The 25,776-nt window shown below is 36.3% G+C and overlaps 1 protein-coding gene across 2 annotated transcripts in view; it reads left to right on the plus strand.

Moving 5' to 3' along the window:
• The window catches only part of RHOJ (ras homolog family member J), a 142,538-nt gene extending 117,437 nt beyond the window's left edge, over positions 1-25,101 (plus strand). Inside the window, exons 3-5 of one of the 2 annotated variants that reach the window (XM_001377667.4) lie at positions 3,864-4,028; positions 6,899-6,994; positions 16,505-25,101. In XM_001377667.4, coding sequence (XP_001377704.1) covers positions 3,864-4,028; positions 6,899-6,994; positions 16,505-16,654 — 411 coding nt within the window. In that variant the 3' untranslated portion in view covers positions 16,655-25,101. Of the gene's footprint in view, positions 1-3,863; positions 4,029-6,898; positions 7,000-16,504 lie in introns of both variants that reach the window. The other variant, XM_056810863.1, reaches the window with a different exon arrangement.
• The last annotated feature ends 675 nt before the right edge of the window (positions 25,102-25,776 follow it).

Below are 25,776 nucleotides of genomic sequence, written 5' to 3' on the forward strand. Positions count from 1 at the left end.
TCTGATTATAAGAGATCTAGAACACTTTTTCATGTGCTTATTAATAGTCTTGATTTCTTTAACTGAAAATTGCCTATTCATGTCCCTTGCCCATTTTTCAATTGGAGAATGGCTTGATTTTTTGTGCAACTGGTTTAGCTCTTTATAGATCTGAGTAATTAGGCCTTTGTCAGAGGTTTTTGTTATGAAGATTGTTTCCCAATTTGTTACTTTCCTTCTAATTTTAGTTACATTGGTTTTGTTTGTACACAAACTTTTTAATTTGATGTAGTCATAATTATTTATTTTGCATTTTGTGACTCTTTCTAAGTCTTGCTTGGTTTTTAAAATCTTTCCCTTCCCAAAGTTCTGACATGTATACTATTCTGTGTTCACCTAATTTACTTATAGTTTCCTTCTTTATATTCAAGTCATTCATCCATTCTGAGTTTATCTTGGTGTAGGGTGTGAGGTGTTGATCCAAACCTAATCTCTCCCATACTGTCTTCCAATTTTCCCAGCAGTTTTTTATCAAATACTGGATTTTTGTCCCAAAAGCTGGGGTCTTTGGGTTTGTCAAAGACTGTCTTACTGAGGTCATTTACCCCAACTCTATTCCACTAATCCTCCTTTCTGTCTCTTAGCCAGTACCAAATTGTTTTGATGACCGCTGCTTTGTAATATAGTTTGAGATCTGGGCCTGCAAGGCCACCTTCCTTTGTATTTTTTTTTCATTATTTCCCTGGGTATCCTTGATCCTTTATTCTTCCAAATGAACTTTGTTATGGTTTTCTCTAATTCAGTAAAATAGTTTTTTGGTAGTTCAATGGGTATGGCACTAAATAGGTAGATAAGTTTGGGTAGGATGGTCATTTTTATTATGTTAGCTCATCCCACCCATGAGCAATCAATGTTTTTCCAATTGTTTAGATCTAGTTTTAATTGTGTGGAGAGTGTTTTGTACTTGTGTTCATATAGTTCCTGTGTTTGTCTTGGCAGATAGATTCCTAAGTATTTTATATTGTCTCGGGTGACTTTAAATGGAATTTCTCTTTCTAATTCTTGCTACTGAACTGGGTTGGAGATATATAGAAATGCAGATAACTTATGTGGGTTTAATTTGTATCCTGCAACTTTGCTAAAGTTGTTGATTATTTCAATTAGCTTTTTGGTTGATTCTCTGGGATTCTTTAAGTAAATCATCATATCATCCACAAAGAGTGACAGCTTGGTCTCCTCATTGCCAATTTTAATACCTTCAATTTCTTTTTCTACTCTAATTGCTACTGCTAGTGTTTCTAGTACAATATTAAATAATAAAGGTGATAATGGGCATCCTTGTTTGACTACTGATCTTATTGGGAAGGCTTTGAGTTTTTCCCCATTGCAAATGATGTTTGCTGATGGTTTTAGGTATATACTGTTTATTATTTTTAGGAAAAGTCCTTCTATTCCTATACTTTCTAGTGTTTTCAATAGGTATGGGTGTTGTATTTTGTCAAAGGCTTTTTCTGCATCTATTGAAACAATCACGTGATTTTTGTCGGTTTGCTTGTTTATATGGTCAATTATGTGGATGGTTTTCCTAATATTGAACCATCCTTGCATTCCTGGAATGAATCCTACCTGATCTTAGTGGATAACCCTTGTGATGACTTGCTGGAGTCTTTTTGCTAGTATCCTATTTAAGATTTTTGCATCTATATTCATTAGGGAGATTGGCCTATAGTTTTCTTTCTCTGTTTTTAACCTGCCTGGCTTTGGGATCAGTACCATGTTTGTGTCATAAAAAGAATTTGGTAGAACCCCTTCTTGGCTTATTCTGTCAAATAGTTTGTATAGTATTGGGGTTAGCTGTTCTTTGAATGTTTGATAGATTTCATTTGTGAATCCATCTGGACCTGGGGATTTTTTCTTAGGGAGTTCTTTGATGGCTTGTTCAATTTCTTTTTCTGATTTGGGGTTGTTTAGGTAATTTATTTCTTCTTCTTTTAGTCTAGGCAATTTATATTTTTGTAAGTATTCATCCATATCACTTAGATTGCCATATTTTTTGCCATATAATTAGGCATAGTAGTTTTTAATGATTGCCTTGATTTCCTCTTCATTAGAGGTGAGGTCTCCCTTTTCATCTTGGATACTGTCAATTTGGTTTTTTTTTCTTTCCTTTTTTTAATTAGACTGACTAGTACTTTGTCAATTTTATTTGTTTTTTCAAAGTACCAGCTTCTAGTCTTATTTATTAAATCAATAGTTCTTTGACTTTCAATTTTATTAATTTCTCCTTTGATTTTTAGGATCTCTAATTTAGTCTTCATCTGAGGATTTTTAATTTGTTCACTTTCTAGTTTTTTAATTTGCATGCCAAATTCATTGACCTCTATCCTTCTTAATTTGTTTATATATGAACTCAAGGATATAAATTTCCCCCTGAGTACTGATTTGGCTGCATCCCATAGGTTTTGAAAGGATGTCTCACCATTGTCATTTTCTTCAATGAAGTTATTAATTGTTTCTACGATTTGTTCTTTAACTAGCTGGTTTTGGAGAATCATATTGTTTAATTTCCAATTAGTTTTTTATTTATCTATCCATGTACCCTTACTAATTATTATTTTTATTGCACTGTGGTCCGAGAAGGTTGCATTTATTATTTCTGCCCTTTTGCACTTGTTTGCAATGATTTTGTGCCCTAGTACATGGTCAATTTTTGTGAATGCACCATGTACTACTGAAAAGAAGGTGTATTCCTTTTTGTCCCTATTTATTTTTCTCCATATGTCTACTAACTCTAATTTTTCTAAGATTCCATTTGCTTCTCTCACCTCTTTCTTTTTTTTTTATTTGATTTATCTAGTTCAGATAGGGGAAGGTTCAGATCTCCCACTAGTATAGTTTTTCTATCTATTTCATCCTCGAGCTCTTCTAGTTTCTCCTTTAAAAATTTGGACACTCTGCCATTTGGTACATACATATTGAGTACAGATATTTCCTCGTTGTCTATACTGCCTTTTATCAGGATGTAATTACCTTCCCTATCTCTTTTAACTAGATTTATTTTTACTTTGGCTTTGTTCGATATCATGATTGCTACTCCTGCCTTCTTTTTATCATTTGATGCCCAATAGGTTTGGCTCCATCCTCTTACTTTCACCCTATGCGTATCTACCTTCCTCATGTGTGTTTCTTGCAGACAGCATATGGTAGGGTTTTGGATTCTAATCCACTCTGCTATTCACTTGCGTTTTATGGGTGAGTTCATTCCATTCACATTCAGAGTTGTGATTACTAGCTGTGTATTTCCCAGCATTTTGATTTCTACTCCTGGTCCTGCCTTTTCTTCTTTCACTATTTCCTTCTATACCAATGTTTGTTTATAGTCATACACACACCCCCGCCCCTGTTCCCTCCCTTATTTTATTTCCCTTTCTACCCCCCTCCCTTCTTATTCCCTCCTTTATTTTCCCCTGTAGTCTTTTTTAAATTTCCCCCCATCCTCTCCCTCCCTTGTACTGCTTCCCTCCCCACCAGTCCATTTTTTACCCTTCTACTCCCCTATAGGGCACAAATCTATTCTCTTCCCCAATGGATTGGGTTGTTCTTTCCTCTTTGGGTCAGTTTCAAAGTACGTAAGAGTTGAGTATTTCCTGTCTCCAACCTCTTTACCCTTCCAGTGTATCAATGTTCTCCCCACTCCCGCCATGAGATTCTTTGTGACATATAAATTTACCCCCATTTGTTTCAATCAGTAAGGAAGGGTTTCTGAGGTCTGAACTTTCACAGCTTCTAAGCTGCCATCTTGACTGGAAGTTAGTCTCAAGCTTTTTGAGAAGGGGCAAACTTGCCAGCAGAGTGCTCAACTTTTTCTTTTGTTTTTCCCACAGGAAGACTACAACCAACTGAGACCACTCTCCTACCCCAACACAGATGTATTTCTGATCTGTTTTTCTGTTGTAAATCCTGCCTCTTATCACAATGTCCAGGAAGAATGGGTACCGGAACTGAAAGGCTGCATGCCCCATGTCCCTTTTGTCCTCATAGGAACACAGGTTAAAACTTAAGATGCAGATGTATATGTTTGTGTGTGTATGAATGTGTTTAAAAAAAGGCAGAGGATCCTTTCAAATGTCTTAAAAACTGATTAATTTATTAATCTAATAAGTATTGTATAGAAACATTTCCTTCTCAAATGCTTTGGGATCTTTCATGTAACATAATCACAGTCATTTGGTCCATATGAGAGAGAGGTAAAGAACCAACACATCAGTGTTCTCTATTTTCATTTAAGAATATCCCTCATTACTGCCATCTTGGAAAAGGAGATAAAACTGAAACATTTTAATGCTTTTGTATAAGTAAAATGGTGGTTAAAAAAATCTTTGAAGCTCTTTATAAACTAACCATACTTACAAACATAAGGAATTATAAATAGGCAACATATATAATGTCCTTCTCTATTTAAAAACTTTAAATGGTTCCCCACTGCCTTTGAATTAAATCTAGGCTCCTTAACTTAGAATGCAAGACTCTCTGTGTTCTAAGTTCAACCTCCCTTCCCACCTTGTCATCTATTTCTTCTTTACTACCCTCCACTTCCACCAGATTGGGCTTCTAGCTATTCTTAAGCACATCCCATGTTTTCTTGCATTCTTTCTACTGATACCATTCCCTCCTCTTGGATTGCCCTACTTCCCCAGGATCACCCAACCACTTCTTCCCCTTAAAAAATTCCTTTAAGACCCCATTCAGAAGCTCCCTCCTTTTGAAGACTTCCATGCTCCCTATAACTGGATCATCAAATCCTTGAAGCAAAGGCATTGGAAAAGGGGCTACATTTGGAGTCAAGAGAACATAAGTTCAAACACTAACTCTGCTGCCTGCCCTTACTTTTCACCTTAGAATCAATACTGTGTATTGGGTTTAAGGCAGAAAAGCAGTAAGGACTAGGCAATGGGGGTTAAGAGATTTGCCCACAGTCCTACAGGCAGGAAATAGATCAATTTTGAACCCAGGACCTCCCATCTTTAGACCTTGCTCTCAATCCACTGAACCACCTAGTTGCCTCCTCACTGTATAGCTTTTGTCATGAATTACTTAACCTCTTCTTTTCCTCATCTATAAAATGAAGGTGTGAGACTAGATGATGTCTAGGATCCCTTCCAACTCTAAATCAATAATCCTATCGATCTTTTTAAAATTTCTTTTTAAGATAATTTTAACAACCATTAAAAAACATGAACATTTTAGTATTTAAAAAAGAGAATTTCAAATGAAACTCTGAACTCCTTTTACATATGGTTTTTTTTTGTTTTTTTTTAAACCCTTACCTTCCGTCTTGGAGTCAATACTGTGTATTGGCTCCAAGGCAGAAGAGTGGTAAGGGCTAGGCAGTGGGGGTCAAGTGACTTGCCCAGGGTCACACAGCTGGGAAGTGGCTGAAGCCAGATTTGAACCTAGGACCTCCCATCTCTAGGACTGGTTCTCAATCCACTGAGCTACCCAGCTGCCCCCTACATATGGTTTTTTTAAGGGACCATGTTGTCTTCATCTTTCTATTCTATATAACTAACACAGTATTTTGCTCATTATAGGTCCTTAATAAATATTTGGCAAACAAATGGTTTTTGAATAGTTGCCTCCATGCCCACACAAGGAGATTTTAAAGATGACATTGGTCTTTATATATTTACCTAAATTTCATTTGTTGTTTACTCAAATTGGCTTGATCTGAATATGGAGAACTGTGTAAACATTGAATGATGCTAATGTATTAGGATAATAGGTATTTCTTTTCGATATTATTTCATTTCTTTTCTGGCTTTATAAAGGAAACTGGGGATGGAAATGTGTCTACAAAGGGATGGATAAATCATTTCTTTTAAAAAGATGAACAAAATATATATGTTTGTACATATTTGAAAATTGCATATTGTATCTATATTTATATTTGTATAAAACAGGCAAGAAAAAATATTCTACTTACAAAATGGGGTTATAGTTCTTTCTTCATGAAAAGTAACCAAACATGGTAGTAGTATTGCCTAATCCTGGATGCTCACTACAAAAATGATAGATATAAAATTTAAACACCCTGTGAAATATAATGTCAGTATGAGTATTAAGAGGTACTGATACTGCATATCAAGGTAAGAAATATATACTTCATTAGAGGTGAATAATGAAAGTATAAATAGGCTTGGAAATAATAATTAAGCTTTTACTTTTGTAATCTTCAGGTTAAAAAGCTCATGAAATATCAGATTATTGTCATTCCCATATGTACACACAAATATGTTATGGCTATAAAGGGATATGATATCATTTAACATCAACGTCCATCCAAAAGAACGTTGTTCACATCAAATTAGTCACCTAGAAAGACCATGTACTTATTCCACTGTTCTTGCTATGGCTTGTTCCAAATGCTTTTAAAATTGTCTTCTTTTGAGTATGCTTCATGAGGGCAAATAGTCATCCTATAAGGATGGATTTGATTTTTAAAAATAGTCAAAAGAGATTGGGAAATTAGTATGAAAAAGGTTGAATAAATTTGAATCTAGGTAATATCTTAGGGGGAAATAAAATATAGTTATAAAATAATGAAACTGTTTTGTGGAGTTCATAAACTGGGTCTGGAATCAATTCCAGAAATGTTTGGTGAAATGACAGGACCTTAGGCATTAGTATATCAACTCCTAAAAGAACAGCTTTGAAGGGCACCACCCATTAGTCAGATGTACGTTTATGGGTTGTTTAAAAATCAGCCATCACACTTTATGGTCCTAACCCATGAATGTGCCTATTCATTTCCCAGACAAAAAATTATTATAGTATATCTGTGGTGTTTCTGCTTCACAATGAGAAACATTTTTTACAATTTGGGGGAAAATGAGTTTACCATGTGTGCTCTTTTTGCTAGATTGATCTTCGAGATGACCCCAAAACGTTGGCTCGGTTGTTCTACATGAAAGAGAAACCCCTCACTTATGAACATGGAGTGAAGCTTGCCAAGGCGGTATGGTAAAACTTGAGTGACATGTTCAAATTTATTCCAAAAGAACAGTTGTTAAGTGCTTCAAACCTGACAGGAGTGGAAAGATTGCTAGGCTTTCTTTAGCATTCAATTTAAATCAATTCAATAAGCATCTATTTAGTGTTGGGCACTGGGGATTCAAAGATAAAATTAGAAAAAGCTTCTGTCCTCAAAGAGCTTATAATCTTCTGGGGCAGAGAAGTAAATAATAAAGGAAATACTAAGCAATTTGGGGATGTGAAAGCACTAACCACATGGGGGGGGGGGAGGAAAAAGGATCAGAAAAAAAAATTGTGAACATAGTATTTGGGCTGATCCTTGAATAGACAGGAATTCCAAAAAGTGGAATTGATGAGGGCAAGAATGACAGGAGTTGGTGAGGGGAAGAGGGTGAACAATCTGAGCAATAGCTTAAAAAAGACGATGGAACTTTCTGAACAATGAAAAAAAAGCAAGTGAGTCAATTTGACTGGAATGCAGAGAATATGAGAGGGAGTGATGTAAAATCAGTTTAAAAAGACAGATTGGAGCTAACGAAAGGTTTTTAAAGCCAAAGGAGTATTTTTTTTTTGTATCCTAGAAGTGATAGAGGAAGAACCATTGAAACTTGTGACAGGATCCAATCTATGCAATTGAAACATCAGTTTGATAATGATATAAAAGGATTAGATGAACTGGAGAAAGAAAGACCAATTAGGAGGCTATTGCAGTAGGTGGCTCAGTGGATACAGTGCCAGGTCTTGAGGCAGGAAGACCCATCTTTCGAAGTTTGAATTTGATCTTAGACACCTCCTAGCCCTGTGACTCTGGCAAGTCACTAAATCCTATTTGCCTCACTTCCTCATTGGAAAATGAGCTGGAGAAGAAAATGCAAAAGACTATATTTTTGCCAAGAAAGCCCCAAAGAAGGTCAAACAAAGTCAGAAACAACTGAAAAACTAGTGAACAACAACAAATAAGCAGGGGGTGACTGGACTTGAACTAGGTGAGTAGAGAGGAAACAGATGTAAAAGGATTTAGCTTCTCTCCTATAGCCTTGTGGTAAGGGTCCCTTTGATTAACATATTGTCAGGCAGGAATGTCTATGTTCCCTAATAAGAAGGAAATTTGGTTAATTAAAACATCTGAGGTTCTTATTGTTTGATTTAACAGCCTCCATGATTATTGTTTGCTGCATTTTATGATAATAAAAATCACTCATCCAGTCTATTTATTTGTAAATCTCACTACACATTATAGGTGCAACATCTAAATTAGCCTCCCAGAGCATTTTATGGTTCTCTTGGGAGAAACTTTAGACTAGCATCTAGAAAATGAGTGTGTGCTTAGTTCTTTCAAAATCTGATAATAATTGATATGGTGGAATGAGTCCCAGATATGAAGTCATAGGATATGGATTGAAATCCAACTTTTATCATTTAACATTTATGTGACAAGAAGCAAGTCACTTAACTTGGGAGGCAATGTAGGTCACTGAAAATAGTGATGGACTTGGAATCAGAGTACCAAATCCAAGTTCCACCACTATGTATCACCTGTGTGACCTTGGGCAAGACTTACTTAAAACCCCTCTAGGCCTCAGTTTCCTCAATTATAGAAGAATAAAGTTGGACTATAGTGATCTGAAAGTTCATTCTGTCTCTAATTCTATGATCCTATTACTTTCTAGGCCTTTAGTTTCCTCATCTGCATAAGGAAAGGATTTGTACCTAAGTTGTTTCTAAACTTACTGAACCCTTTGGAGAATCTGCGATGTCAGAAAGTTTTAAAAGAGTAACCTAGACAAAAAAAAAATAACCACAGCAGGAATATGAAATGTTTCTCGGGGACTTACAACATACTCACAGATGGACTTATTTTGTAAATGTTCTTTCTTGGCAGCAATGGTTACTTGGTTATGAAAGTGTTGGAGAAGCATTTGTTAAGTTCTAAATTCTGCTCATGATGTCCACTGTGTCTCTTTGTTGCTGCAAACATCTGTCTAAATTGATACCAAAATTCACATATTGAGGACAAACTTCATTTTTTACAATGGATGAGCTTCTGAAACGTTTTCTAGAAATCAAATCAAACTTTCCTATTGACATTTCACAAAGTTGTCAACTGTTGATAGCCCTACTCCAGAACTATAGAAATTCACAAAACATAACTGGTTGGATCCATGTTAAATTCATTTTGCTACTCAATGATCCTTTTATTCATCATTGATTGTTGCTTCAACACAACACAGCTGTTGATCTGAACCATTTCCACTTTCCTCAAACCCTCACATACATTCTACCTGATGACCCCACATTCCAAGCAGATATTCTTCCTTCTTATTCTTTATTTTAAATCTTTACCTTCTAAAAGTTTTAGAATTGGTACTAAGTATCAATTCTAAAGCAAAAGAGTAGTAAGCTAGGCAATGGAGCTTTAGTGACTTGTCCAGGGTCACACAGCTAGGAAGTGTCTGAGACCAGATTTTAACCCAAGACTACCTCTCTCTAGAGCTGGCTATCTATCCATTGGGCCACTAGCTGCCCTGCCTTACTTCTTATTCACTTAGATCAAGAACCAATCAACATGATTTGCTTCAATTTCCTTCCTTCGTACCTCAAAACTCTTCTGTATTCACCCATCCTTTTCTCTTTCTTTTCTGATGGAAAGAAGTTCTTTGCTTTGATCCCATCCAGCCCCTCAACCTTTCTCCCAATCATTACACTTTCAAACACTTCAGTCTTCCTTGTCTTTGTGATATTCAATGTTTCCTTCTACAATGGTTCTTTCCATTTTGGTTTGGTTTGTATTGCTATATTTTATTTTAGCCTGGTTCCCTCTATCTCACCAAAGCTACAAGAGCAACAACCACTCATGGGCTGGATCTCAGTACTAATATGCATGGAAACTTTAACTGTTCCATTTTTCCCACCTGGGTAGTTTACCCATCCCTATACAGTCTGAGGGCCTTCCATTGCTAATGACCCAGTATATTAGTGCCAGATAGTAAGGACACCAAATCAGTTTTAGCTCTACTACAGCTCAGAATTCCAAAACTCAGGCAATAATCCTCAGCCACTCTGGCTATAAGCACTACATGCATGGACCACCATTCCAGGTGTTCCTTCCATTTTAGAAGTTTAAAAAAGAAAAACTTTTTTTGACTCTTCTGTTCAATTGAGTTACTGATCCATTCCTCTCCTCTTTTTTTACTATCAAACTTTTAAAAATTAATGCCTCCACTTTCTTATTCAATTTCTCCTCAACCTTTTGTAATCTTGCTTCTGTCAACACCATTCTATTCAAAATGTTCTCCAGGAATCACCTGAAATCAAATCCAATGGCCTTTTTTTTATCTTCATCCTTCTTAAGTTCTCTTGATCCCTTTTTAATGATACTTTCTCTTACGTTAGCTTCCTTTAGTCATGTCCTAACTCTCCAGTTCTTCTTTTTTTGTATCTTTTGATGGTTGCTTTCCCTATTCTCTATATGCATAAATTCTCCAGAGTTCTATTCTAGGCCCTCTCCTTTATACTGTCCTTCTGATGAATTGTTGAACCATAGCTACAGCTTCCCCAAAGCAATTATAACGTTTCTCTGTCCCTTAATGAAAAAGTCTCTGTTCTTTCCTTCCTAGAGTTCTACTTCATATTTACTTTCACCAGCCTAAGTCCCAAACCTCTCTGTTACCTTTAGTGAAATAGTTAATACATTTCAATAATTCATACCCTAGAACCTAACCTAGTAATTGGTGATGAGTGTATACAAACTGGATCTCCTAGCTCATCATAGGTACTAGTTGGTCCTAGACATCAGATCATATTACATTCCATTCAGTCATCAAACCAGACCAACTCACCATTTGCCTAACTCTGGGTACAACATTTTTCTGTCCTGCCCTCCTTTCCATCTTTCCAGAAAAAAACACCCTTCTCTGGTAACCAATTTCCTATATGTATGGTTTCTCCATATTAGAATATAAGCTCCCTGAGGACAGAGACCATTACATTTTTTAAAATAGGTGTATCCAAGCACATAAATATATACATATATATAGCAAGGGCTTTAATATTTTTTCCTTTAATTTTTCACCATCCATTCAGAGTAAGTAACCTTGGTATACTCCAGGGGAAAGTCAGAAAGTTGTCCCAACAGATAGTAGTCCTTTTTTCCCCAAATTTTGTTGTTGAATAAGATTCTTCATGATCCCATTTGGGGTTTTCTTGGCAAAGATATTGGAGTGGTTTGCCATTTCCTTCTCCAGCTCATTTTATAGATGAGAAACTGAGGCAAATAGGGTGAAGTGGCTTGCCCAGGGTCACATATCTAATGAGTGTCTGAGGACAGATTTGAATTCAGAAAGAGAATCTTCCTGTCACCAGGTCCAGTCCTCTATCCACTGTGCCACTTAGCTGCCAATACAGGCTCCAAAGCAAACCAAAATTTTCTGCTGGTAGGCAGTTAACAGTTATCATCTTACTCCCCAGAATTTACCACAAATATAATACTTGTATTTATCCCAATCTATGGAGTCCCCTCCGCATAAACTTTTTTTTTTTAATTCTTTCCTTTCATATTAGAATCAATTGGTCCCAAGACAGAAGAGCACTAAAGGCTAAGCAATGGGAGTTCAGTGACTTGCCAGGGTCACCCAGCTAGGAAATGTCTGAGGCCAAATTTGAACTCTGGACCTCCCATCTCTGGGTCTGGCTACCTACCTTTCCATTCTTTTTTCTTTCCCTCCTTTCCTCTCTTTTGATATTCATTGTTAGCTCATTTCCATTTTTATTCTTCAAGATTCTCATTTGCAGTTATTGTTCTCCTAGCTAATGCCAAGCTTACATGAACCATTTGAGTTCAACATAGCCAGATTTTCACTCCTCCTGCTGTTCCTTGATGTTTTTTCTCTTTCCACCAGATTTCTTAGGAATTATGCTTACGGTGTTCTTCCTGTCCTTTTAATTGTTCTCATATTGTTGCAGCAACTCACTTTCCCTCTGATTCTCATTCTCTGTTGGCATCTTCCCAGTATGTATCACTCATTCCCAAGAGAGGCTCTTTTATAAAATCATGGCTCTACAGGTAGCCTATTTTATAGGTAAGTTTAAGAGATTTTTTTAATACAACTACTTCATGTTATAGATAAGTAAACCAAGAAATAGAAAGATAAAGTTGCCTACCCAAGTTCACACATAGGTTCAGTAAAAGAACTAATAACAGAACATGGGTCTTCTCATGAAAGGCAGTAGGTTTAACAAATGGTGTGCTAGCTTTTGAGGCAGAGAACTTAGGCTCAAATTCTGATTTTGTTATTTATTGTGGATGTGACCTTAAGCTAGTTACATCCTCTCTGGGACTCAGTTTCCTCATGTCTACAGTGAGGGGACTGAATTAAATGACCTCTGAGTTCTCTCCCAGCTCTGTGATCTTTTGATTTCTAGGCTAGTTTCTTACAACCCTGGGATTTAAATAGAATTGGTAATCTTATTCTCTTTTTATTGATAGATCAACTAAAAAGAAATCTAGGTCCTGTCCCAGGTCACATAAATAATAGAAGAACTGGGATAAGGATCTAATACTTCTGATGCCCCATCTACTAGATGAATGATCCCAAGAATCAATTAATATATCTGGCTAGCATCAGTGTTTGTAACCCAGCATCTCTGAATTGGAATTTTTAAGAAAATTTGTATTTGTTATACTTTATATTTTTAATTTTTTGTATATTTTATTATTATTGGTTTCCTTTGTAATCCTATGTATTTTATTTTATTTATTACCTTGAAAAAGGATCCAAAGACTTCACCAGACTGCCTAAGGGATCCATGGCTCAAAAAGATTAAGAACCCCTAATCTAAAAGAAGCTTCCACTCCAGAGGATTTCACCCTTGTTTTTCTACATGGCACATTACAGTACACCTCAACACACTTGCATTTCCAACTGAATATGAAGCCCAGAAATCTTGGATTTTTCCTAGTCCTTTCCCAAAGGCAAGATATGGCAATTCAGAGTAGAGACAGAGGGAGTATTTTCATGCCTCTTTTATTATGGTAGCCTCCTTGTTCATCTTCCCACCTGAAGTCTCTCCTCACTCAAGTCCATTTTCTACTCACATGTCAAATTGATCTTCCTAAAGAACATTCCTAAAGTACTTCTGACCATTCGCATTCCCCTACCTCCATTCAATAAAGCCTGGTTGATCGCTATCATTTCCAAAATCAAATATAAAATTCTGTCAGGTCTTTAAAGCCCTTCATAACCTGAGTCATTCCTTTTTGCAGTCCTCTTATACCTTACTCTCCTGCACATACTTTATGATCTAGTGACAAGCCTCCTTGTTATTTGCCTCACAAATTGCTCCATCTGCTGACTGGGAATTTTCACATACTGTTTTCCATGACTGTCATCCTCCTGCCTTCTCTGGTTTCATTAAAGTCTCAATTAAGGTCCCACGTTTTGAAAGAAAACTTCCTTTTCCCCCTTTTAATCCTCTGAGATTATCTCCAATTTATCCCGACAATCTTGTTTGTTCATTGCTGTTTACACATTGTCTCCTCCATTAGACTGTGGCCTCTTTGAGAACAGGGATTGTTGTTTCCCTTTCTTTGTGCTTGACTAATAGTAGATGTTTAATAAAAATACTTATTAATGTGGCTTAATAGCATCAAATTCCCTATATGATGAATTTCTAGACCCTCAGAGTCTTTGAATGACTTTATTCACCCCATATCACTTCTGAAATTACAACAGTTTGAAGATTTTTAATCACTAATTGAGACTATTACAATCAATTATTAACACCAACTTAAGAAATAATTAGAAATGTCTTTTGTTATTTTCCAAGATGACTATTAGGAGTGGCTAAATGGCAAATAGTCATTAGAAATATTAATTAGATTATAATGCTTTCAAGATTTGATAAAAATCAAACAAAATAAACTTGAACAAAAGCCAAAAAACAAATGGATGACATTTTATGATATAATTAAGGAATTTATGTCTTTGCCTTTTATCTTTCTCTCTTCTATCCAACTGTGTTCTTTAATTACAAAGTAACTATGTGCCATTGCAAAGACCAAACAGTAGAAAAAATGAAAGTTATTTTTAAAATAACCCTAACCTTTAACATCTAACATCCTTTCCTTTGATACTTCTCTACCACAAAGTGACATTTTTTCATAGCTACTAAATTCAGAGTACCTTTTATGTAAGTTATAGAAAATTTTATCAATATTCCCAGGTACTTAATGTGATTATTCCTCAAAGCTCGATTTTTTAATATGCTGGATCCCCCATTAAAATGTAAGCTCTCTAAAGCAGGGACTGTCATCCTTTTATATTTTTATCTCCAGTGCCTAATATGTACTAGTATAGCACATAGGATGCATTTAAATGCTTCTTTATTCATTCATTCACTAGCCAAATGCTCTCTATTAACCATGTCATTATTCCCAGAGCTTCAACAACTACCTCTTTGCAAATGACTAAATAATCTAGCTCCATGTTGGTGAACCTATGGCACATGGCCCAGAGGAGGCTTCTCCCCTCCCCTTCTCCACTGTGCCTGAGGACATTTCTCACTTCACCCACCCCTCTACCCAGTGGTCCAATGGGAGTGCTTCCTTACTCCCCCCCCCCTTTCCAGGGTAAGGGGGGAAGTTCACATGTGGCATGAGGGTTGCAATTTGGGTACTCATTCTCTAAAAGTTTCACCATCACTGATCTAGCTCATCAACTCTTATCTTACTTCTGAGATCCAAAGCAACATCTCCGCCTTCTATATCTCCATCTCCATCTATATCTCCATCTATAAGACATTCCTCTAACCAGGCCCTTAAACTCAATGTGTCCAAGAGTCAAGATTTCTTTCCTCTGTACCTTCCTTTCTCCTTCTAACTGCATTATTTCTGTCAGTAGTACCACTCATCTCTTCTTCTCATTCACCTATTTACCCATCTCCTCCACTAAAACTGGTGGTGTCTTTATTGACTCTACTCCATCACTTCTTACATCTAATCAATTACCTTCAGTTATATCCAATATCAGCTAAATCCAATCAGATGCCCTATAGATAGATAGATAGATAGATAGATAGATAGATAGATAGATAGATATAATCAGTTACATATCAGTTACAATTATTCTATTTCATGACACCTTTCTTGTCTCTACCTTCCTCTCTATTCTTTTTTAAATATTTTTATCTTACTAATGAATTTTCCACATAAGTTTTCCAAAGTTATATGATCCACATTGTCTCCCTCCTTCTCCCCTCCTCCCTCCCAGAGCTGACAAGCAATTTGATCTGCTTCCTCTCTATTCTTGCTGCTATTCCCCTAATGCCCTCATTCCTACCTATTCATATTATTCAATAGTTTCCCAGCAAGTCTTATCACCTTCACCCTAATTCTATAATCCAAACTTCAAATAATTTCCAAATTAATCTTCCTTTTAAATATCTGGTTTTGCCATTACTATACTTAAAAATTATTTGTACTTCTCTTATTCTTACTGAGTAAAGTCAAAATTTCTTTACCTTTTATTCAAGGCATTCTACAATCTCATACCACAGTCTGGTACTAATACCTTCTTATTATTATTTTCCTCCATGCACTCCATGCTCCAGTCAAACTAAACCACCTTCTACCACTTATATTCTCCTCCCTCTGAGCCTTTTACATTATTCCCTATATTTCCAATGATATCCTTCTTCAGGTGTTAAATACTACACATTCTTTAAATCCCAACTAAAATGCTATTTCCCTCCATGAAGCCTTCATTGGTAATGGACTTTGCTACTCAGACCTCACATCACACTTTTCTAGCCCTCTCTAATGCTCTATTAGAGGATCTAGATGACTTAGTGGATAGAGCATAGGGCCTAAAGTAAAGAAGACTTGAGTTCAACTCTGACCTCAGATGCTTACTATAAGAGAAGGAAATATCAAACCACTCATGTATCTTTTCCAAGAAAACACCAGTGAGCAATATGGTCCACACAATCACTTAGATTTGGACTACTGAATGACTGAACAACAACAATTTGAACAACAATGCTCTGTGTTCTGTATTTGTTTTACATATATAGGCCATAGGTTATCTATTATAATTATTATTTTTATTATTATGTTATGGGGCTCTGGTTTGCTTAAATATGTGTTTAAATAATCCCTCACTGGTTTTATGTCCATGGTTGCATATTTAGCATCTCAATTTTTTTATACACTTAAAATAATACATTGAAGACAAAAATGGGCTATTTAGCCCCAGTTCTTGGGGCCAAGAGAGTAACAAACAAAAGGGATTATTTTTAAAAGAAAAAAAATTTGCCTTCTAAACTCCAAAGACAAAGAACCAAAAAATCAAAACAATTTATCCCTAGTTCCTGTAAGAACCAATATCTAGGACAGGAGAATGTTATCCAAATGCAGAAGCCACCAAACTCTACCCTATCCATAATCTGACCTTTGGTAGAATGTCATGTCTTTTTTTTCCCCTATTTTATATTTCAGATTGGAGCACAGTGTTACTTGGAATGTTCAGCCCTGACTCAGAAAGGCCTTAAAACAGTCTTTGATGAAGCAATACTTGCCATTTTTCACCCTAAGAAGAAGAAACAGCACTGTTCCAGGTGTTGCCACAGCTGTTGCACCATTGCATGAAATTATTTGATATACTGTTCCAAGGGCTCAAAGGAATAAGGATGCTTCTCCATCTTGGGGCTCCCAAGAGAGAATGCATGACCATAGCAGGAATTCATTTCAAACCAAGAACTTCCTCCAATCTATGAGACTTCACATTAATCAGCCAATTGTTCTTTTCTTACTCAAGTCCCATACTTTAAAAGAATGCCCTGAGCCAATATTACAGCTGGGATAGCTGCTGATGATGTTGAAAACAAAACAAAACAAAAGGCATCATGCATCTTTATATCTTCACCTCCAGTGAATGTGAAGATGTAGAGGAATTTCTCCAGACTCTGTAGCAGACACTAGAGACATATTCAGTTGCAGTTTGGCAGCTTTAACAGATTCTTTTAACAATATACATAAATCCAATGCAAATTTATCAGGAATTTTTCTCCTTGACCTATTACCCTATCCATATTTTTCTTACACAGATTCTCAATATTTCAAGAAGCTTATTCTGTCCTGATTTACCCCCACCAAATCAGCCTATACAGGATTTGTTTCACTAACATTTTATATTTTCAATGTTCACACCAAAGACTTCAGAACCAACATTTACCTCCAATCTTACTTCTGAATATAAGAAGCCAAAGAAAACTTTGAGTCTCCATCAAAACATCTAAACAGAGCCAAGCTTGCCAAGGCTGGGAAGAGAAGAAGCCATGGAAATAGACTTCAAAAAAAGTGTCCTCATTTTTGCCAAAAGTCCTTATACGTGAGTCAAGATGTGATGGAGTCTATGGGTAGCTTGATTGTCAGTGTTACAGCATCATGGCCAATTTGATGATGGGATTTTAGAGCTGGGAGGATTCCCAGAGATCATCTAATTCAATCTCTTCATTTTGCAGTTAGGAAAATGAAGCTCACAAATTAACCTTGCCTGAAGTGATTCATGGAGCAGAGAGATCTCTATTTCTGACTCAAACTGAAGCAAGGGGATAATTCCAGGAAATACCTGGAAAGGGGCACAATTAGCCTTCTCCATATCCCTTTACCCTTTCTCCCCACAGTGGCACCTCTTCATCCTTCCTCTTGTCAAAACCTGCTCCCTAGAAAAATCTTCACTTTGAAGGATAAAGGTCTGATTAAATTCAACATGTATGGGGGCAGCTGGGTAGCTCAGTGAATTGAGAGCCAGGCCTAGAGACAGGAGGTTCTAGGTTCAGATCTGGCCTCAGACACTTCCCAGCTGTGTGACCCTGGGCAAGTCACTTGACCCCCATTGCCTACCCTTACCACTCTTCTGCCTTAGAGCCAATACACAGTATTGACTCCAAGATGGAAGGTAAGGGTTTAAAAAAAATTCAACATGTATTTCTTAAGTACCTACTACACAAAACCATATCAGATGCTGTATCTTATAGGCTATCGAGCCATATGTCAGAGCAACCATGACTTTCTCCCAAATTTAGATGGTGCAAAAATTTTAACACATATTCCTTAAGAAACCACTGAAATGTGGCAGCTAGTTTTCTAAAATAAGGAGCTACTAGATAAATAACCCCTATCTGGAAGCCATTGAAGTGACTAGTTCTCCTTCCCAGCTCAAACTGATTTGTTTTCATTATTTCCTATATGCATATTTTCATATTATGAATTGCAAAGATGATTTGAGGGCACAACTTCATGCTTTCTCCCCCAAGCATCAAAATTACTAGTTACATTTCTACTAGGGAACTACATCCTGAAGCTACAAGGTAAACAAGCTCTCATGACAGAATTTTAAACATTCCATCAGCATGTAGAAGAAATACTTGTTTGATCAGCAGGACATTCCAAGCAAACTGAAATTATACCACATAGTTATCTATCTGTCCTGCCTATGTGGGAGTCTTTTTCCAGGACTGCTGAATAGTAAGCCTCAGAAAGTCTCTAAAGATAAATCATATTTGACTGGAAAGATTTTATCACTGCCTACTAATTTCCTAACTTGTAATAGCTCCTCCAGCATCCTATTCTTTGTAAATAGCTTTCCTCAGTATGGATTACCTAGGGTGACATGCATTTTCATATTGCTGATCTCCCCCTCTCTCCCTATACTCATCATCACAGATAACTTTTCAGGGGACGTGTGGGTACCATATTCAGAACTGTTTTTCATGTAGGTAACATATTGAGATAGAAAGCTCATTCCCAGGGGAATAAAACTGATCAGTCAATATTGGAAAATTAAATGAAGTCTTTACCTTTTCTCTAAGATTCCTCTCTGGAATCAGCCTTTTCCCCAAGAGAGCAAGTTACTGCTATATTCTTAATTAGAAACAATAGGAACTTATTAATCCAAAGTACAGATCCCCTGGAAATGCCAAGGGAGCATGTTTATTTTATTTATTTTATTTTTTATTTTCCCTTAGAAGTTTTGTTCCCAGGCATAGAATGATAGTATTTGTACTTCCGAACACTGCCAATCCCAAATAACATTAGAGGAAGATCTGTCTATGAAGCAGCTACAGAGAGAGGCAGACTTGGAATAAACTCACATGAGAAGAACAGACAAAAACTGCAGAGGATATGATCATCTATTCTTGGGAATTTCCCTAAGAAGTTGATCTATCTTGCACATTACCCCTGTATATGTAGAAAGTACCTGATATTGTCATATTCCTTCTATCTCACCCTTTCCCTTTTCCATCCTTCCTTTCTTCAAGTTTTTTTTAACCATCCTTGCTTACCTGACCCCTTCTCTAACATTCATTAAACAAAAACAGGAAATTTGCAAATGGAACATTGAGAGTGAGAGGGAACAAAATAATTTTGGCTTTTGAAACTATAAATCCATAGGTTATAAAACATGACTCCATGTAGAACACCAATTTTATCTTGTTTATACAATAATGATCATTTAGCAGGGTGACAAATGAGATACCACTGGTCAGTTTTATTGTGTTATTGCACAGTAGCATCCTGCTAAATGGGGTCTAGTTAACATTCACTAGTGTGACTGAAAAATAGAATGACATTCATTAGCTACACTGAAGAAAATATTTAGGGATTCTACATAGCCCTACTTTGCTTCTCGACAGGTTTATGTCCACCTGCTGGGCAATAGGGATTAACTTGCTTATTGTGGAACTGTTCCTTCATTTACTCTTTAGAACTTTGGAAAATGAAATTTTAGTGTGGTAGAAGAAGTAATTAGATTTTGGAGCTCAAGAGTACCTCATAAGACCAAAATCTTTTTTTTTTTTATAAAGGAAGAAAATGAGACCAGGATAAAGGGATACTCAGTTCATAGAAGTTATAAGTAGAAGGGCCAGGATTTGAACCAAGATCTGCTTATTTTAATTCTTTTAAACCACAGTGCCTCTTGCTAAATACAAAGCAGGAATGAGAATGATCATATGACCAAATCCCTCCACCCCAAATATCAATTTGAATTGAAAATGATTGTATAAACTAATCCCTCTGCCTCAACAACAATCATTTGTTCCCTAATCAAGGACAAAATCTGGTTTATTATGCGTTATTGCATATACATGCATGCAGACCCTCTCTCATCCAACCACTTCATTCTACAAATGAAAAGCCTTTAGAGTTTAGGTGATCTTGCGGAGTTCACACAGTGGCAGTCTAGAGCTAAAATTCAGCTCCCCTGGCTCTCAAATCAAAGACAAGTTAATATACAGCTCAAATAAATAGCTTAGAAAAACCAGTTGAACGAATGGATGAATGAATGAGTAATTGTAAAACTTCCCAAAGTTCAGTCAACCTGAGAATGGTGACTTTTGATTGCACTGGGAAAAGTCTATTTGCATGAATATCTTAACTTCTTAAATTGGCTGATCTCCATTTGGGCAAACTTCATGAAAAATTTATATCAGCGTGTAAAATCACCAGGGAGAGCAATAATTAGATGTACCTGATAAATGCTAACAAGGTCCAGAAATGTGATGAAAGCATAAACTATGTCCAGAAGTGTTTCCATCTTTGACTGCTTGTCCAGTCTTATCTAGGAGAAATTTCTTTTGAGAAATCTGCCAAGGAGATTTTTGCTCACTTGTGAATAAGTAGGACACAAGTAGATACTCTGGCATTCTAGTTTTAACATTTTACTGCAGTAATCACAATGAAACTTGAATGGATAATCCTACTCTTTTTTTATATATATTCTCTCAAAGAGGCAGTCATGTCAAAACTAGACCTTTTTTTTCTTTTAATCAGGTTCTACTCTGGCAGTACTGTGTGAGTTTGAATTTAATGGAGACTCAAAGCAGAGTTAATGCTCAAGCTGGAGCCATTTAGTTTTATTTTTAGCCACAGTTTTCTCAACCGTCCTTGCATGGGAGGTCAGTGCTGTGCTGAACACGGGTCAAAAGAAGTAACTGCCTGGGAAATTGTTTATATGGGACATGAGGAGGTATTATCAGAGAAGAAAGAGTGACAGAGCACAAGGTCTAAGGGTCAACACCTGGCTGCAAGGTCATATGTCCTTAATGTCTCAGTCTCTAAATTATTCTTCTTATAGTAGGAGTAGAGGAATTATTTCAGAGCAAGAAGCATAATCTACTAAAGCTTTGTAAATAAGTAAATTATATGTGAATTTAGACTTTTAAGGGACCTTAGAGGCCCCCTAGTCCAACCCCTCCATTTTACAGATCAGCCTGAAAATGATGGCCTTTGAATGCATCAGGACAATTGCATGCTGGGACAACTGAATGCATTGGCACAATGTTTATTCCCTCTAAGACTGGGTAGTCAGAAAGTGGCTCATTTCATTACAACATTTCCTCCACAGGATTACAGCAGTTGGAAAAAATTCGTATGCTTTCTAGGCCTCAGTTTTCTCATATGTGAAATGAGATGGTTGGATGAAATGGTGTCTCTGTTCTCTTACAGTTCTAAATTGATGATCCTTTGATTTGCCTCCCTTTTGGAGTATCATGTGCTCTCTTTTCTCAGAAAGTCGTCAGCTGTGAGCCAGTCTGAAAATTCCATCCTTCTTTGCATTGCCATATTAGTTTGTAAAAAGACACAATTATATGACATGGAAATGTCACTGGATAGACCCTCAGTGAGGTTCAGGCAATGACATCTTAAAAATATTCCCAAGGTGGCTCATACTCAAATTAACTACACAAGTCAGCCAAGTTAAAAGGCTGCTGCTCTTCTTTATTTTATTTGTCTCTTGGGGTACTTACTAAGCTTCCTTCCCATCTAACAGTGGTAAGTGAATGACCAAACCTCTCATGGACCATTACACCAAATAAGGGAAAAGTAGAATCTGTTTTGACAGAAGGCAAGCCTGAAAAAAACTTAGGTCAGAGATGCCATTGAGTTTCTCTGATGTTTAAAAGGAAAGAAAAAAATTACCAAGCTAAAAACAAATATTTCCCATCTAGAATACAGTGAGTTCTTTTAACAGAGATCTGATGAAAAATAATGAAGCTGCTGCCAGTCTTACATGTAGGGAGCCTTGATAAAGCCTAAATGTGCGAGCCGAACAAATCATTTGAGTAAAAGGAGCTGAATAAAGTTACTTGCCTCATGGCTCAGGAGAGGCTGTATTCCAGGATGACAAGATAATGACTTACTCTTGAGCACAGAATTTCCTGAACAATGCATTACAAGCATTTTCTGCCTGAAGGAACTCCCAACTCCACAGTTTCTTGACAGTTTAGTCATTCAAAAAAATAATTTTTTCAAAGTATGGCCGGGTAATAGTCAGAACCTCCAATATATGGCCTCTTGCCTTCTGATTAAACTCCCTTGTGAGTAAAAGAGATCTGGAGAGCAAAACAGCCACCTGGATCTCAGGACTATTCTACAGTAGTTAGAATTCTTTCTATGTGCTCCAAAGGGCTCTAGAAGGTTTTCTTGATCATTGGTGGTCAGGATCTTAGTGTCTCTACACCAAAGGAAGAGCCTCAATGACTAATTCATTTAGCAGGACATTCACTAAGGCCCTTTTGCAAAGATTTCCATTATACTTATTATTCAAGTACCAATACTAGTCCAGACCCCATTTGGTTTTAATGACTATAGCCCAAGATATGATAGCTTGGATTTCTATGCTCTATAAATTGCAGGTTAAAAAAAAAAAAAAGCTTCTTAGAGAATCCTTAAGCATTTTTTCCATGGGTTGGCTTTTTTTTTTTTCAATCAATAAACATTGTGTCTATTTCTTTTGTAGTCTAAAGTTCAGACCCTACCTATGGAAACATTGCAACCTTCTTTGAAAATTTCTAGCAAGTCACAGCAGCATAGGGTTAGATGTCTTGGTCATAGAATCCAAAAGAGTCAAATCCTGCTTTGGAGCCTTACTAGTTGTGTAACCCTGAATAAGTTGTTTGCCCTCCTTGACCCTCAGACTCTTCAATGTATGAAATGGGAATAATAATGACCTGCAGGAATACTATGGGATTCAGATATTGTAAGCATTTTTCAAACACAGAAACATTAGGTTAATATCATGTTAAAACCAAAACACACATTCACCCAAGGTTAATTTTAATCGAACAAACTTATCACAATTTCCTTTCCCTTATAAGCACTCATTGAAGGTGCTAGGCAACTACTATCCTGAATCCCGTGGTAGTCTCCTAAATGGAAGCATGATTATCTGCCTCCTGGCTCTCACAAGATCTTTCAGTGTACTCACCCAATTACTTCCTTTCCCAATGCACAAAGTGAATAGTGCTTGTTTGTTTTCCTTTCAGGACAAATTAATATGGAAAGGGAAAAAGGGCAGAGAGAGATGTGGTGTACAGTATTGTTTAGGTGTATAGTGTTGTTTTGTATCACAGACCAGGCTATCTGCCCCCTCTACTGACTTCATTGCCAAGCCCCTTCCTTGGATTTCCATTCAAAATGCTTTTGCAGTTGGGAGCGGATCTGGTGAGATCCACAATTCAAATGAACATTTTCCACTTATTTAAGCATATTGATGCTCAAGTTTAGCACAGTTATCTTGACTTCCATCCAGCAAATAGGCCAGGGTTGTGAGGTAAATTCACCCTGCTGGCAAAGGGGTGTTTAACTTCATAAGACTCTGTCCCAGGGCTCTGATTCAAAATTGACTGAGCTGTAATTTGCCTTTGGACATGTTCAGAGGCAAATGATGTGCTTGTTTAAATGAAGTGAATAAATGAATTAAATATCTTGCTGCTAGCTTCTTGATCTGGCCCAAAAGTGATCATTCCACAAAATACAAGCATACTTACTCATTTTTGGCAGATCTAGGAATTAGCACGATTATTCTTCAGAGAAGAATGTATACAAATAAAGTAGATAAAATGTCCAGATCTTGATCCAGAAATTCCCCCATTAGATTTATTACTCCAGGAGATCATTGACAGAAAATAGAAACCTCCATATAAGCCAAAATATTTATAGCAGCATATTTTCTGGTATTAAAGAAAGGAAATTACAAAAAGATGTTCATCTATTGGGGAATGGCAACTAAATTATAACACATAAATGTTATGGAATATTACTTTGTTGTAAAAAATAATAAACATGATTACTACAGAAAAGTATGAACTGTTGCAAAATAAAAGAAGCAGTAGAGCCAAGAAAACATGACTACAACAATGTAAATAGAAAGAACAAAATAATTAAAAATTAATGTTGCAAAATTACAAAGGACAAGTTTAGTACTGAAGAAAAAAGAAAACACCTTACCCACTCCTTTGCAGAGGTGGAATATTGTATGTCATGTCAAATTTTTTCAATGTATTGATCATTTTTGCTGATTTTTTCCCTTCTTTTTCTTTAAAAAAATGTATTTGTCATAAGGAGTGATTCTTTGGGAGAATGGAGGGATAAAGGGGGAAATAATAGGTGGTGATAAAAACAAAAGCTAGCGATAAAAGTATTTTTGCAAAAAGAGGAGAGGAAAATACAAAAAACCAGGACAATGATATTGGTATTTTTTTTATTAGAAGACACATTTTTACTTTTATAAAGAAACTGGGTTTTTTAATTTCACTTAGTCAAAGAGATTCCAAAGATATCCTCTATGTACATTTGAAGAGGGAAAAGGAGTATATGTTAGAAGATATAAGTTACAAATAGTTGAAGTGGACATAGGATAGCAATTTAGGACACTAATTTCATTCTAATATTCTCGGTGCTGGATCAGGTTCCTAATGTCTAAAGAGAAGCAATACATGGAAAACAAGAAAAAAAATGTGACATTAAATAATTTCATTTTTACAGGAATAATTTTCAAGCTAACAGAATTAACTTTCTATCTTAAATACATAGTTCTATATTTCTATTTCCTTGATATAATGACTATTAACAATCCATCAATATTCTTTATTATACATGTACATAGTATACTTTAAGAAAATAAATATCCTTTCAAATGACAAAATGCATTTAATGTTGCCAGCTGGAGAGGGAGGAACATGAGTGGGGAAGGGCAAATGGCACTTTTTAAAAATTTGAATAAACAATCTAGTTTTTACAGTTTAAAATGCTTCGGAAATGTTCAATTTTGTTATTTGGTTGTTTCAGTCTTGTTGAATTCATGACCCCATTTGGGGTTTTCTTGGCAAAGATACTAGAATAGTTTGCTACTTCCTCCTCTAGCTCACTGTACAGATTTTAAAAACTGAGTCAAACAGGGTTAAGTGACTTGCCCAAGCTAGTACAAATAGGAAGTGTCTGAGGCCATATTTGAAGACTCTGGGGCCAGTACTCTATCCACTGTGCCACCTAGTGCCCAACATTTCCATAGTAAATTATAAAAATGGGGTTTGGGCAGAAAGTTTCTGCCCTATTTCTTATAGCTGAATCAGGATGGGGCATGTAAAATACAGACTAAGATCACATTGGAATGTTAGAGCAAGCTGGCAGGTAGGAAAGATGGAGAGGTGAAGAATGCAAAAAGTAGACAAAAGAAGACAAAAGCTTTAAGGAGTTGAGTTATCAAACAAATGGTCAGCTCCTACAACATACTCTACAATTTGCCTTTTAATATAGAACTATCTTCTCCACCTGAACCTCTGCTCTTTCAAGTCTAACAAAGTCACCTACTACAGAAATTTTGGTGTCTCCCTACTGCCTTTAGGATAATAAGGTAAACTCCTTAACTTGATACTTAAAATCCTTCCTCATCTGGCCCCAGACTACCATGCCAGATTTATTGC

The sequence above is a fragment of the Monodelphis domestica genome, chromosome 1, assembly GCF_027887165.1.
Source record: "Monodelphis domestica isolate mMonDom1 chromosome 1, mMonDom1.pri, whole genome shotgun sequence".
Lineage (NCBI taxonomy): Eukaryota > Metazoa > Chordata > Mammalia > Didelphimorphia > Didelphidae > Monodelphis > Monodelphis domestica.